Source organism: Contarinia nasturtii, unplaced genomic scaffold (genome assembly GCF_009176525.2).
Source record: "Contarinia nasturtii isolate CC-2019 unplaced genomic scaffold, AAFC_CNas_1.1 Cnas_scaffold_864, whole genome shotgun sequence".
Classification (NCBI taxonomy): Eukaryota; Metazoa; Arthropoda; class Insecta; order Diptera; family Cecidomyiidae; genus Contarinia; species Contarinia nasturtii.
The window spans coordinates 4,620-18,960 of record NW_022198211.1 but is presented as its reverse complement, the minus strand read 5'-3'; the positions used below and the strand labels follow the sequence as shown (position 1 = coordinate 18,960).

Genomic DNA, 14,341 nt, shown 5'->3' with positions numbered 1-14,341 from the left:
ACACACATAGCATAGCATATAGGTACAATGAACGCTAAAAGTGGAGATGGTCAATATAAATTTAAATCCCAAGAATAGCCTAAATGTATGCAATTTAAAAGAAAATAAAACCTATTTATACGAAGTAAAATCATTTTATTTATCATTCAATTAGTCTAATTTGTCACATTTTTTTGGGCTAAAAACTCTATAAATCGAGTTGAAACCAATGAATCGCTCACTGTCAATCCGTTATTTAATACTTGTATATACACAGCTAAAATCACCAAATTTCACACTTTTCCACCGGATTCATTGGCGTTCCACGTGCACAATTGAAATCGCTTGCAAATTCGGCATTATTTTTTACAGAACCAATAACTCGATAGCGACTTGGTGCATGTGTATCGACTGTCATTGTCATCTTTGTATACCAATCACGACTCGCCGAGCACCATGTCTGGGCGGCTGAAATCCAGTACATTTGCTGTGGTGTATATTGTTGCAATCCCGGCAATCGCGATTCAACATAATTGCTGGCAACCCACTTTTTATACGCAAAATAAGCACTCTTCATGCCACCATTGTCAGCAATATTTTCACCTTGTGACATTTTTCCATTCACCTACAAATATTACATTAAATCTTTGATACAACACATTTTTGTTCCCAAAAAGTCTTACCTTCATTTTCAATTTGGGTTCGGTAAAATTTCCATATTGCTCGATGATGCATTTCGTACGTTTCAAGAATTTTGACTTTGTCTGAGGCATCCACCAATCTTTAAGATTTCCAAAGCTATCAAATTGGCGACCCAAATCATCAAAACCTATAGGTGCAAAAACAAAAGTTGAATGTTTCTCTTTGAACAAATGCATAAATAACCATACCGTGAGTGATTTCATGACCAATAATTTGACCGATCGATCCGTAATTCATATAGTTTGGCCTGTGTTCGGATAAAAATTGGCCTTGAAGTATGCCAGCCGGGAATTGAATGGAATTTTCTAACGCACTGTAGAATGCATTTATCATTGCGGGCGTTGCATGCGCAAGCCAGTCCATTTTATCAACTGGTTCATACAGTTCACGCAGCGCATATTCCGTTTTGAATTTATTCAAGCGCATTGCATTCAATAGATATTCATCAGCGTTCATTTCTAATGTACTGTAGTACTCTTCCAAATATGTGTTATTTGTCAATTCTTTCGGGTAGGCAATGTGTGCGATTAATGCATTGGCTTTGGCAATTGCGGCTTTTTTTGTCGTTTCATCCATCCACTGCACTTTATGTAGCATATCAATAAATGAACTTCTAATATTATCAACAATTTCCAAAGCATGTTGCTTTGATTTTTCATTGAAATATTTGCGCACATATAAAGCACCAACTGCCGGTGAAAGCCTAAAAAATTAATGAAAATAAATTACAATTTGTGACTCTGTCTGGAATGCGAATGATCTTACGTCGATGTGGTATAAGAAATACATTCTTTCCATTGTGATGTGCCAGCCTGACCAGATTTTCCATCACCATTACCCGTTACAGAGCTAAGATATTGAATTTTTCGAATACGAACTTGATCGTTCAGAAAGTTTGACGATACGATATATGATCGCCATGCAAAAAAATTGGCTATCGTTCGCTTTGGAGTATTTTCTAGTATTGCGGCCAGCCGCTCGAAGTACACCGGTGCAACAACAACAACTGTCTCGGTTTGTGACAGTTTCATGTCCTTAGGCATTAATGCATTGAAGTATTCCGTCCATCTGATGTGAGGATATTTCGTTTCCAATTGTGCTATTGTAAATGGATTGTATTGAGCTTCACCATCTCTTCGCTCTTCTTGTGGCAGAGAAATCTATACAAAACATTGAAGCAAATAGACTCAATAGAATGTTTGACTGTCTTGGCTATCAATGATACTTACATTTGCCAATTCACGCTCAAAGTTGAGAACATTTAAAATCTCATAAGGGGCTGTCGTCACGTTGGCTCCAAAAATGATCGATATGTCAACCATGTAATCATAGTAATGTTGAAGCATTGGATCTTTTTCGTTCAACAGAAATTCACGTGCCAAACCGAATTCCGGTTGATCAACCTGAAAAAAATCAGAGTATTATGATATTCACATTCTATACAGTGAGAAATAGAAAGACGCACCCGCAACGATCTAGTGGACGAGTTTTTTAAATGAGCACCAATTGATGTGCTCAGTAAATAGTTAGTTGTTAGACCGACTTCTCGCATTTCATGAATTGATTGAATCCAATCCCAGCTACTTTCATTCCATTGATTGTCAATTGCTGGAAAGCCTCCAATTTTTTGTAAAATTTTCTTAAATGGTTCCAATCCAAGTGCCTCTACAGCTGTCCTATTCATACATGATTTGTGTAAATTTTGCACCAATGCAAAAACATTTGATTCATTGGGATCAGTCTCATCTTCAATGATTGTTCGTAATTGTATATCAATTTGATCTGACAACGTTGAGAATGTATCAACGGTCAACTTATCATCAGGAATCCAAGTGTTCTTTACAAAACTTCCGCACGCGAATTGATAGAAATCATGGCAAGGCTCAACCGATGTATCAATGGCATTTAAAATGTGAGCAGCAGCTGTAATGCAACCGGTAGAATAGCACAATCCCTTATTGCCTTAATGAATCAACAAAAATAAAAATAATCTCTCAGTTAATCGTGAATAATTGGAAAATTGGTAAACAAAAAATTATGCAGTTGTCGAAATGATTTATCTACCAGTCAACCTTTCACACAGATTGCTATGAAAAACGTGTGAATTAAATTGAGTTAGTGTATAATAAGATGCGCCTGGTTGGTAATTCATAGTTGTAAATGTAATTAATTACATGATGTTGTTTGCGTGACTTGAATTCTTACCTGCGCTTTGATCGAATACAATGAAATAAAAGACAAGTGACGTCACAATAATCGCGCCCAATACGACATAAAAAGATAATAACACCTTCTCCAAAGTTGTGCGTCGCTGCCATGCATTTGAATATCTTCTTTGATAAAAGTAAAGGGAATACACAAAAAAACGATTGTTTAATCATTAAAGGTATATGTGTTTTTTTATGAATTTACATAACATGATCGCGGTGATGACGGAGATTTATTGTTATTTCATCCTTTCTTGTAATTTACAAAAAAAACGGTGTACGTACTCAATTTACGGGTGCGTATTATTCATTATGCGACATAGTACTATTCATTACTTTCATTTGAATATTAATTCAGAAAAAATGGTAAATTTTATCACTTCCAGTACCATTTACTATTAATAACAATCTCAAGTTACGTTTCTAATAACTGATGCACTACGTAGAAAAAACTTGTTTATTTCTTTTCTCAATTGAAATCAGTTTGGAGCGTGTTACAAAAAATGTCACTTTACAGTCAATGACGACTTGAGAAATCTTTTGCTTACAAATAAATGATTTGATTGATATAACACGTGAGATGCAACTTTTGCAATTTTATAACTAAAGAAATTTACGCGTAGAAAAAATAAAAATGAGCCATATCAATCGCGAATACAAAGAATACTTGAAATCAATAATAGAGCTTGTATGTATGAATGAAACAGTGGTAATGCATTCCAAATGGAGCACTTCGTTGTAGTCAGTCCATCTTTGAGTTAAAAAAACGCCAAATGATTTACTCATAATAAAGTTAATATATTTTGTATCTCGGCTATTCGGTTTCTTTAAATCACGCAAATTAAAAATAAAACTAATATTGATAATAGTTCAATTATACTAGTACTACGACTCTAAATGTGAAAGGAAATCTAATCTTATTGCGAGATTATGTAGAAATCTCTTTAAGATCTTATTGAGTTTTCATCATTGGGAAAATTAGGAATTTATTTGAAAAAAGTTCCAGAGGTAAAAAGAAGGACTAAAGTGAATACTTTGATGATAAAATAATTTATGGTAAACGATGAATTCAAAAAAAATTGATAAGAATTTGTCAAAGGTCCATTCTGTCGAAAGAAGTTCGAACATGTATATTTGGTCTATTTGTGCAATGAAGAACAATATGTGGACTTTAAGTAATAAAATTATCATATTTTTTTTGCATGTATAGAAAAGATTGTAGCGAAAGATACTGCGAATCTTGCAAAAAAAGACTTGTTAAATTGTTTCACATTTTTATGAATCATTCACATTACAGTTACACTTGGAGCAAAAACTTCTACGATAGATTTTGTTTTTGTGGATTTTGACTCAGAATTATTATTGTTATTATGTCAAACTCGTAAAAGTCTCGTTTTCTAATAAGTTTGCTGCTTTAAAAAATTTAACGCACTTTTCCGAAACGTGAATATTTCAAATGAGACGAACAATGTAGGTCAAGCCCTTATATGTATCGTAAGATATTTTATTGTTTTTCGAAAATTTATCACCATTTTAAATTCTCGAATGAACGTATGTAATTACAGTTTCAGTTTGTTTGGTGTTTTTCTAAAGCGTTAAAAAAACCATTGGTGCATGCTATTGCATCCTCATAATTCATTTCGCTAAATTATGCACAAACATATAAATATTTAATGTGATTCTTTATTGTAATGAATGGAATAATAAGATGACACGATCATCTGACTCGTTTTTAAAATTATAATAAGAATCCTGTTTAAATATTGTTTGAAAAAAATCTCGTTAATAGAAACTAAAGTTAAAATGGGTTAGGGAACTTTCAAAGCAAATGCCCACACATGTATGAGTTTTTAAAAATTGATTTTGATGACTATATATTTCAAGTGCGCACTAAATTATTAATTTCTTTAATTGTTTAAATTAAATTAATTTAATTTCGATTTGTTGCTTATATTTACAAGCGCCAACATCTGATTGCTGTTTATTTTTATTTCATGGTTAATTTAATTAAAAGATCGTGTTAATCCTCGCTGCAAAAGTACTAAATATCGATAGATATGTTTAAAACATTGTAAATTGCTCAATTTTAATAATGCGTTTGATGCAGTCAATTGCACGGATTTCAATTAGTGCCATGAAAAATATATAATTAACCCATAAAAATATTCATGTCATTCTTCGTATGCGTTTCGAGTGTCTCCTGTCTCGATCCATTAAGTTCATCAAATTACATTGGCTAAATGGTTGATGATGTTTCTGTCTCTCGGTAGCGCCTCGGTAATTTTTATCATGACTTTGCCAGTTGTTTCCATTTAACGGAAATACTAAAAAAGCAAGCTCAAATGGATTGCGAAAAAAAAGTGCAAAAGAATGCCCATAAAATGGTATTAAGGTGCCAAAAACCGGATAGTTTCTCTTCAAATGTTGTGTTTTGATCTTGAACAAAACCAGCGTCGACCAGCGTGTACGTCGGTCATTTTATTTTTGGATATTTTTGTGTAAATTATTCTGGATTATTATTTGTGAGTTTTTACATCGAATTTTACACGTTTAACAAACAAAGCACTCATCTACCGTTTCACTTGTCTGCATTTCTTATGAGTCAACGATTCTTTTCTGTGTAAAGGCATGTTTCTATATTTGCATTTTTGGCACTCATCGAATATTATTGCCGACATAGTCTATAACAATCGAAATTATAAATACGATTACAAACGTTCAAGCGATTATTGCATTCACAACGGTTTTTAGATTGCAATTGAGCGCACATTTGTGTAATAGAGTAAATTCGTAATGTTACAATCGAAATTTTACTGACTAATAATCGAACTTTCACCGCATTTGCTTATATATCACACAATAGAGGAAATGCACAAACAATTCATTATTATGGAATTCATGCTTACCCAGATATATTATGAGTTTGGTAAGTCATGGTAACAAAAGTTTTCCAATTTTTTCTAACTATTTCAAACTATAGAAATCTCACTTTGTGTCGAAAAAGAAACCGTTTTTATTTGACTTAAATGAACATTTTTCTATCAATCCAATTTATCATGCATTCACTGAGAAATGCCACTCAAATATACTGTAGCACAATTCACCGGAAGAATATTCACAATGGATAACGGCGTTTATCTCAGTTTTTACATCCGAAATAAAAACTTGGCTCGAATCTTTTTCAATTTGAATCAAATACCACTAAATATAAAATGGTATTTGTTTGTTTATTATTTGAATCGCAAGTGATCGCCCCGAAGTTTCATTACTTAATGTAATCATGAGCGGTGTATTCCATGGTATTTATATGCTTTTTTTTCGCGCGGCGAAACTAAAATAGAAACAAAACAACGGAAAGACGTTTCGTCGAGTACTGTAGACTGTCTTTCTCCTCTGCTTATTTGTACGTTGAATGCGTTTCTCTGTTGTTCGTTGCTGTTACATTGAGTGTGAGTAAGCGAGAGTTTGTATGAATGAATAAAGCGTGAGTTTAATACTGCCAATTCTCCGCAACTATCTCATTCTAACGTCTGATTTAAGTCGAGTAAAGTGTTTCTCACTTCAACATTTAACAACTTTCGATTTCTTTATGGTATTGTTTTTGTTTGATTTTGCACACATTTTGATTAAAACTATTACAACATCTCAAATGAATAAAAATCAATTATGTTCCTTTTGTTCAATAGACATAATTTATGAGATTTTGGAACTTTTTCATTTACTCTCTCTCTCTCTCTCTTACTCTCTATATGTGTCTCATTTTAATTTTTTTTCAGTTCCTTTCATTTGAATGAAATCATTTTGAGAGAAAAATAAAGCAAATTTGCAAATTGCTATGAATAGCGTGAATATTGGAATATACCGTTAAAAATTGCAAAATTACAGAACAAAAATTGTATTCACCAACTATGCCACAAAACGAAAATAATAATTGTTAAGCCTTTACCAACTCTTTCTATAAAGCCAAAGAATTGATTTGAAAGTTGAATGGAAGATATGAAAAAAACCAAAACTTAATTATTGTCTTTCGGAAGTACCAAAGCCGACTTTAAACGGGAAATAAAAAATACTACGTTTATTGATGATGGCACGAGTTCCATGTGTTTATATTTTTTTGCAAACCGATGTGATTAATGGGTTTTATTTTGACCCAGAGACTAATTGGCAATCATACGCTTCTTAGGCTACATATCTTGTAAACGCGCATGCAACATTTTATTTTCCATTCAATTGTTTTAAAATAATAAAAATGTAGAAAAATTATTCGTCGATCTTAATCATATTTCTTACATATTCGTCATTGTATTAGCATTTTATTGCTGTGGTTTCACGTTTAATGCGTTGGCATAAATTTCCTAAATTGAATCAGGGTTTTTTCCATTAAATAAATTACCAAGAGTTTCGTAGAACACTTTAGATTGATTTGTATTCAATCGCTTCATCAAGATAACGTAAATGAAGCGTGAAGTGCATCCATCATAATAAAACTATAATTGATAAAATTTCTGATAAATAAAAATTTCTGCTTTTTAAATTGCAGATAAAATCAAATTAACATTGTCTAACAAAAGATGGGCACAAAACACATAAAAATCTTAATTACTGTGCGCTTCTATTTTGATCATTATTTTATTGAACATAAAAATGTCTATATGCCAGATGAAAAAAAGATCGATTAACAAAAGATTGTCAAAACACTGATAAAGCGCATTTTTGTGTCTGTATTTGTATTTATTCTTTGCATCTCATTGTTTGCATATTTCTGTGAAACGTTCCAGAATTGTTGACATTTTATATTTTATTTGACCGTACAAAGGCACTTCGCGATGAATATATCTGAACGGTGATTTTACACAATACAATTCTTACAGAGTTCAATGAACAACAGCATAGGGTACAGTAGATAACATTTCCAAATGTATTCCAACCTAAATAAGTGAAACCAAAGTTGAGACAATCTCAAGGTGATGAAAAAAATAAGGGAGACAAAGAAAGCGAATTAAATTCAAAGTCACACATTAATCTGTTTCAGACAAAATGGATTACATGGACACCCTACACAGTTTGTTGTTATGAATAACACTAAAACTAATTTGAATTGGCGTTATAAAATATTATTGCCTTTGATTCTTTGATTTCCAATGAAATAATAAAAATCACTATATTTTATGCATTTATTTTTGGATATTGTGTTTGGAATCCAAACTTTGGATCAACAATTGTTTATTTTTATATTATTGAAAAATAAATCGGTGTCAAAAAATTACCAAGTTTTATTCTTTTGAAGGTGCATCCCGGTATTCCGTTTGATTCAAATACTCTCTTTTGAAAAGTCACCTTTGCATTTTGATGACACCAAAGTACAAAAAAAATGACAACGAAAAATCTTAAATCATGTTTACAAGATTACAAATTTTTGTTGGCGCTTTCACAAATCGCTATTTGTCACCTTTGGTTTTTTTGTCTTTTTACATACATGCACTATTCAAGTGAAAATGGTGGTTTCAATTTAAATTCTACAAGCGTTCGCGTCGTGAATATTATTCAATGGCAACGACCGTAAATCAACAACATAAACTAGTCAAAGTGTGCTCGTGAGTCGAACGATTTAAATTTGCAAAAGAGCAAACCACAAACGTGATACGTGTACAATTTCATTAATAACGTTTTATGTCGTTTATTGCATGCAAATGTATGTTTAAGAGTAACTTAATGGTCTCAAAACTGTTACTTTCTCACCATATAAAAGGTGTCGGAAAGTTTTCTTTGATCAAACCAATATTTAATTCACAGAATTTCGTAGTTAGAAAAATTTACCTTCAAAATCCCCTATTCAATTCTGGTTTATTCAAATTAAGTAACAGTCACCATTTTTTTTAGATTCGATTTCGTTATTTTGTTTCACTTACATTGATGAAGAGAATGCGTCACACATGATGCAAGTGTATCTGTCACATCCAAATGAATAAATGGTGTTGTACACAATCCACGAAATTAAAATATTTTTTCAAAGAAAACCAATTGATTAAAATATGAGCACGAGGAGAGAATATTTGATCAAAACGAACCCTTTAGTCTGTTGAATACATCTGAAGCAAATACGAACTGAGATGCAACTGATTCGGAATCTGATTTTCAAAAGCCTTATAAATTCTATTGTTGTTGCTTTCTTGGGCAATATCATTTTCGATTCATGTATGACATTATATTGAATTCAATTCTACGTATTGAAATATATAGTGAAGCAAGTTATTATATGAAAATTAGAGCAGCTTCAATCATTTTCTTTGCACTGATATTGGCAATAAACAAAAAGCGAGGCGTCATTGTCTTTCCTAAACGCATTGATAATTTGTTGCAAATCGAACAAGTAACAACAAATACGAACTAATTAAATATCATCATGTAAACGAGTACAACAATGGAAAATAATTGAAACAAGCATATAGATTAATTATCATTTTGTTTTTATTGCTTTTTTATTCATTCAAACAATTTTTAAAATTGATAAATTATTACCAAACTTCGCATTTTTTAAAAGGGTTCATTTTATTTCCAGCTTCACAAGAAAAATCGTGCGCAAATTCCTGCATATTACTGATAGTTCCGATCACTCGAAATTCGTTCGGTGAATGAACGTCCGTTGTTATGAGCATTTTGTCGAACTCTGGTCTTGTCACCTATGACATTTATAACGAAAAAAAATAGATGCTAAATGGTGTAATCATTCTATTAAACGAATTTAATCATTTACCGCACACCATGTTTGAGCACTCGAAATCCAGAATAATTGCTCTTGAGTATAATTTAATCCAGGAAGCAATTGCTCGGCACCATTTCTTTTGACATAGTTCCGGTAAGCAGCATACGCCTCCTTCACTCCTCCATTATCAGCAATATTTTCACCCTGCGTATTTATTCCGTTCAACTAAACAAACAATTGAAACGTAATAATTGGAACTCAAGCAGTAGAACGTAAGTGGTTTCTTACCCTTAAATTTGAATCGAAGTCTACATAATTGGAATACTGTTGGAAAACAATATAAATTCAGCATAAATTCAAATAATGAATTAAATAATTTAAAAAATTACCTGTTCGACCATGCATTGTGCCTTTCTGCCAAATTTTGCTTCCGTTTCATCTTCCCACCAGTCGATCAAATTACCATCTAAATTTATTCAAATTTTAATAACTTAAAAATCCAGCATAAAAAGAATTCAAATATGCATACCCAAATCAAATTGTCGTCCCTGATCATCGAAACCTAGTATGTGATTGTATTAATTGCATAACAGTTTATTTGAATGGTTAATTACAAAGCAAACAGATAACTTGGTTTTGCACTCCAAGCAATTTGAAGCAAACATAACGTTTTAAAATTAATTTTTACTGTGACACGCAACACTCAAACTTAGTAGGAATGATGTTTACTCATACATTCAGAGACTTTGAATCAAAGAATCGCTATTCATTAACGCAAACAATTGACACAATGTGCACTTGCTTCAGTATTTTAAACGCTATTTTTGCTCCATTTTGCTCCATTGAACCAATATCTTTAATGAAACTTATCAGGAAAGTTCCTAGATAAATGTGTAACTATTCAAATCAATGCGTCAATTTACCGTGTGTGATTTCATGACCTAAAACATAGAAAATAAATTGTATGCTTAAATATCTTGAATTTTTTGATGATCATAATTTATGATTCATAAATGAAGCATAATCTACCTATAATTTGTCCAATCGATCCGAAATTCAAGTACGAAGGCCTAGAAAAAATTCGTCACAATTTTATCGAGGTAATATCATATTTGGGGAAAAATTCACTTACCGATCAGCCGAAAAGAAGCGATCTTGTAATATCGCGGCCGGTAGTTCTATAGAAGAAAAAATACAACAATAAGACTATCCGCTCAAAGCCATTATAGTAAAACGTACGTATGGAGTTCTCCAATGGATTGTATGCAGCGTTAACTGTTGCTGGCATTGTGTGAGTTTGCCAATCGGTTTTATTGACCGGGGTGCGTAGACCTTTTATCAAGTGATTATCTTTGAATATACGAATTCGAAGTACATTTTGCAATAAAGTATTTGATTCTAATTCCAAGCCATCGTAATATTCTTCTAATTTATTATTATTGGTTAGTTCATCTGGATATGCGATATGGCTTGTCATAGACTTCGCTTTCTCAATGGCAGCTGCTCTTGTTTCGTCGTCCATCCATGACACATCACGTAAAATCTTAATAAACTCCTCGCGAATGCTGTTTACTAGCTCAACGGCCGCTTTTTTCGATTCTTCATCAAAGTATCTTCGAACATACAAAGCTCCGACACTTATAGGTAAACTGAAATCGAAAGATGCTGTTATTTATTTTTCTCATAATAATAAATGCACTTCTCTTACTAATGTGATGTTAGTGTTACGCATGTATTGTATCGCGGATCAAGTTTTCGAAGTCCAATAGTTGTTGCGAGAAATTGTAATTTTCTTCGATGTAAAGCTGAATTCAATAAAGCAGAACCGAAAAACACCGATCGCCAAGCAAAATAATTGGCAATCGTTCTTTTTGGTGTGGCTTGTAGAATTGGACCAAGTTGCATATAGTAGTTTGGTACATCAACAATCAACACTTCATCTTCATCAATACGAACACTTTCGGGAAGAAGTCCATTTATACATTCCAACCAATTTAAATACGGATATGTGGCCTGCAACTGCCGAATTGTAAATGGATTGTAAAGTGCCGATAAATTACGACGTTCACCCTCCGGCACAGCAATCTGCAAGTGAGAAAAAGTGTGAGCAAATGATGAAAATGTTTCATGTTTTGGATGCATCAATACAAAACCTTGGCCAATTCAATTTCAAATTTTAGAGAATCAAGAAGTTCTTCTTCAGCAGCACTTTTGTTCGCGCCAAAAATTACAGCAGCATCAACCATAAATTCATAGTAGGCTTTGACATTTGTGTCTTCCAAACCTTTTTGTAAAAATTCCATTCGTAATCCAAAATCGGCTTGATCAAGCTGCGATAAGAGAATTCTCATAGTTCAACACTATTTTTCATGACTTTTTTTTCTTTTAAATAAATCAACGGCATATTTACATCCAATACACGTCTCGAAGAGTTTCGCTGATCCGTCAAAATATTCAATGAAAAAAGAATGTTGTCATCTAAACCGTCACTGCTCATATTTTGATATGCTTCCATCCAATCCCATTTTTCCGAGTCCCAATCACCTTTAACAACTGGCCAACCACCGTATTTATCGAGAATCTCTACCATTGGTGCAATGCCTGAATGAACATGAAGTGGCGTGATGTAATGCATATTTGTTGATGGCATAAATCACTTAACTAACCTTGAATTTCTAATGTCTCTTCGTCCATACATGCGGTGTTGAATATTTTGGCCAATGTGAATGGTTTTGATTCATTTGTGTCCAATTTTTCATTCAAAATCAATCGTAGTTGTCCCAGAACCTTATCTTGCACATGAACAAATGACATCATTGCAATTTTATCATCCGGTATCAAAGTGTTTCGCAAGAATTTGCCACACGCAAATTCATAAAAATTATCGCAAGGATTAACGTTTTCATCGATCAAATCCAATACAAGGGCAGATGCTTTAACACAGCCTTTGGTCATGCAAATATTCGTTCCATTTCCTTTCACATCCCATTCGGTTCCATTTTGTTGAGAAGCTGGTGATGACACAATTTCTAAAACTTCTGTTCTGGGCAAACTGTTTGACGGAACACACATTAAACTCACAACAAAATTTGCTGCAATTATTGCAATTAAACCAATATTCCGCGAGTTTGCTTTTGCCACCATTTTGCTAGAGAAAATACAAAATAATAAATTCGAGCTTAAGACAGATACTTGCAAGTTTGTCTATATACGTAGCTAAAATCTAACTAGTTAACATGAAAAACAACATGACTACAGAATGAGACAATCTTTTTTGTTGTTGATTAGAGCTATTTATTGGTTTTGGCGACAGTTATGATTATTATATATTTCAGGTCAAATCACATTTACGTCACGGATACATACAGTCTTTTTTTAGAATCGATTGAGCTGAACAAACAGTAATAGATAATGAATGTTCATTCAAGGAAACCAATGTAATATGTATGCGATAAGAGAAGTCCACGCTAGGAAACGATTCTACTTGCATGAACTTCAGTCTAGCAAGTATGCAAAATGTGTGATTTAACTTTTAACCAAACTTTTTTCAATAAGATATGTTATTGGAGTTTACTTTTAAATCACTTTTTTTAACTTATTAATTTTTGATTCATTCGAAACAACAAAAATATCCTGAAAACTTGAAGTTATTTATTGTTTCTCTCACTTTTTACATTTACGCCGCTCTTTTAGAATCACTTTTCTTGACTTAACTTCCGTATTTTTGTGTGCTTTAATTACATTTGTTTTAACAATTATGTACGAATTTTATTGAAAGACACAAACTTCAGTTCAAATTAATTTGTTTCACTTTATTTTACAAAATTGAACTCACAACAGAGCGAACGACGAGCACAGAATCCAAAAAGTAACTGATATGATTGTTTTCGTAGCAAAGTAGTTGAAGCATTACATCAATACTTTTTTAAGACTTGTGTTTTACGTCGTTGAGCTACGTGTCGGTTTTTTCGTTTAAATGTTTTTAATGCCAAATCGTAAATCGTCGTATATTAAATACATATATGATTGCATCAACAATTGATCTTTGTGATCTCTTTTGTCTGTCCTTTATTTGATTATGTTTAACAATTTCAGAACACATTCATGATATATTTAGTAACTGCGATTTCAAAGATCACAATGAAAAAAGGGAAATATAAGAATTGCATATTTGTGCCAAGCTGAATTTTATTGATAACACGTGGTTGCGTTTCTTAAGAATAGGCCATGTCTCATGTATATACATGTGCACAGTATATGACTAATGTGTAGACCATGACGAATAACGTCATAGCTACACCATGATAATTGTTTGATATGGTAATCGAAACATTTGAACTTTTATAAATAATAGAACTTGGCTCGAGCTAAATACGCAACTGCTGCTATTGACAGCAGCTTCTCCCATCAACATCGTTACTTCATTCATTTTATGAAATTTAATTTTAATTCTTAATGATACTGAACAATACGTGACGATTTATAATTCTTATAAATAGATACATAATATACTAATTTTAAGGAATAGATAGATCCCCAACGGTTTTTTTTTCGTGATCTCATAAAATTAAATGAAAATAATTTAAATAAAAAAATCGTTAAGGAAATACATTCCAAGTCTGACATGAAATGTATTAAAGACTGTAATATTGAGACACTTTTCAATAAGAATATAAGGAAATTAAAAATTGAGATTGTTAATTAAGATTGATAGAATGAGCAGATGTGAGTCAATGTTGGTTTTCATTAA

General features: G+C 32.3%; 2 protein-coding genes across 6 annotated transcripts; both read right to left on the bottom strand.

The window, feature by feature from the left end:
* Positions 1-114: 114 nt before the first annotated feature.
* On the bottom strand, positions 115-8,975 carry LOC116342676 (neprilysin-2-like). 4 transcript variants are annotated; one of them, XM_031770380.1, is made up of 8 exons: positions 8,798-8,975; positions 2,887-3,014; positions 2,147-2,643; positions 1,911-2,084; positions 1,447-1,841; positions 870-1,384; positions 663-808; positions 115-604 (listed from the first exon to the last, which is right to left on the bottom strand). In XM_031770380.1, the coding sequence occupies exons 1-8, from the start codon at positions 8,821-8,823 to the stop codon at positions 263-265; spliced, it is 2,223 nt and encodes a 740-aa protein (XP_031626240.1). In that variant the 5' UTR covers positions 8,824-8,975; the 3' UTR covers positions 115-262. The 4 variants fall into 4 exon arrangements, with proteins under 4 accessions (XP_031626240.1, XP_031626241.1, XP_031626238.1 ...); XM_031770381.1 differs by having other exon boundaries at positions 2,887-3,011; XM_031770378.1 differs by lacking the exon at positions 8,798-8,975 and adding an exon at positions 5,795-6,241.
* A 359-nt stretch (positions 8,976-9,334) lies between these two features.
* LOC116342570 (neprilysin-2-like) lies at positions 9,335-13,526 on the bottom strand. Of its 2 annotated transcripts, none has more exons than XM_031770237.1 (14): positions 13,259-13,526; positions 12,258-12,739; positions 12,002-12,192; positions 11,745-11,921; positions 11,300-11,676; positions 10,831-11,240; positions 10,724-10,769; positions 10,621-10,661; positions 10,515-10,532; positions 10,121-10,153; positions 9,981-10,057; positions 9,880-9,915; positions 9,643-9,816; positions 9,335-9,568 (listed from the first exon to the last, which is right to left on the bottom strand). In XM_031770237.1, exons 2-14 carry the CDS (start codon positions 12,733-12,735, stop codon positions 9,404-9,406), a joined length of 2,223 nt encoding a protein of 740 aa, XP_031626097.1. In that variant the 5' UTR covers positions 12,736-12,739; positions 13,259-13,526; the 3' UTR covers positions 9,335-9,403. The 2 variants fall into 2 exon arrangements, with proteins under 2 accessions (XP_031626097.1, XP_031626098.1); XM_031770238.1 differs by lacking the exon at positions 13,259-13,526 and adding an exon at positions 12,958-13,149.
* Positions 13,527-14,341: the final 815 nt, after the last annotated feature.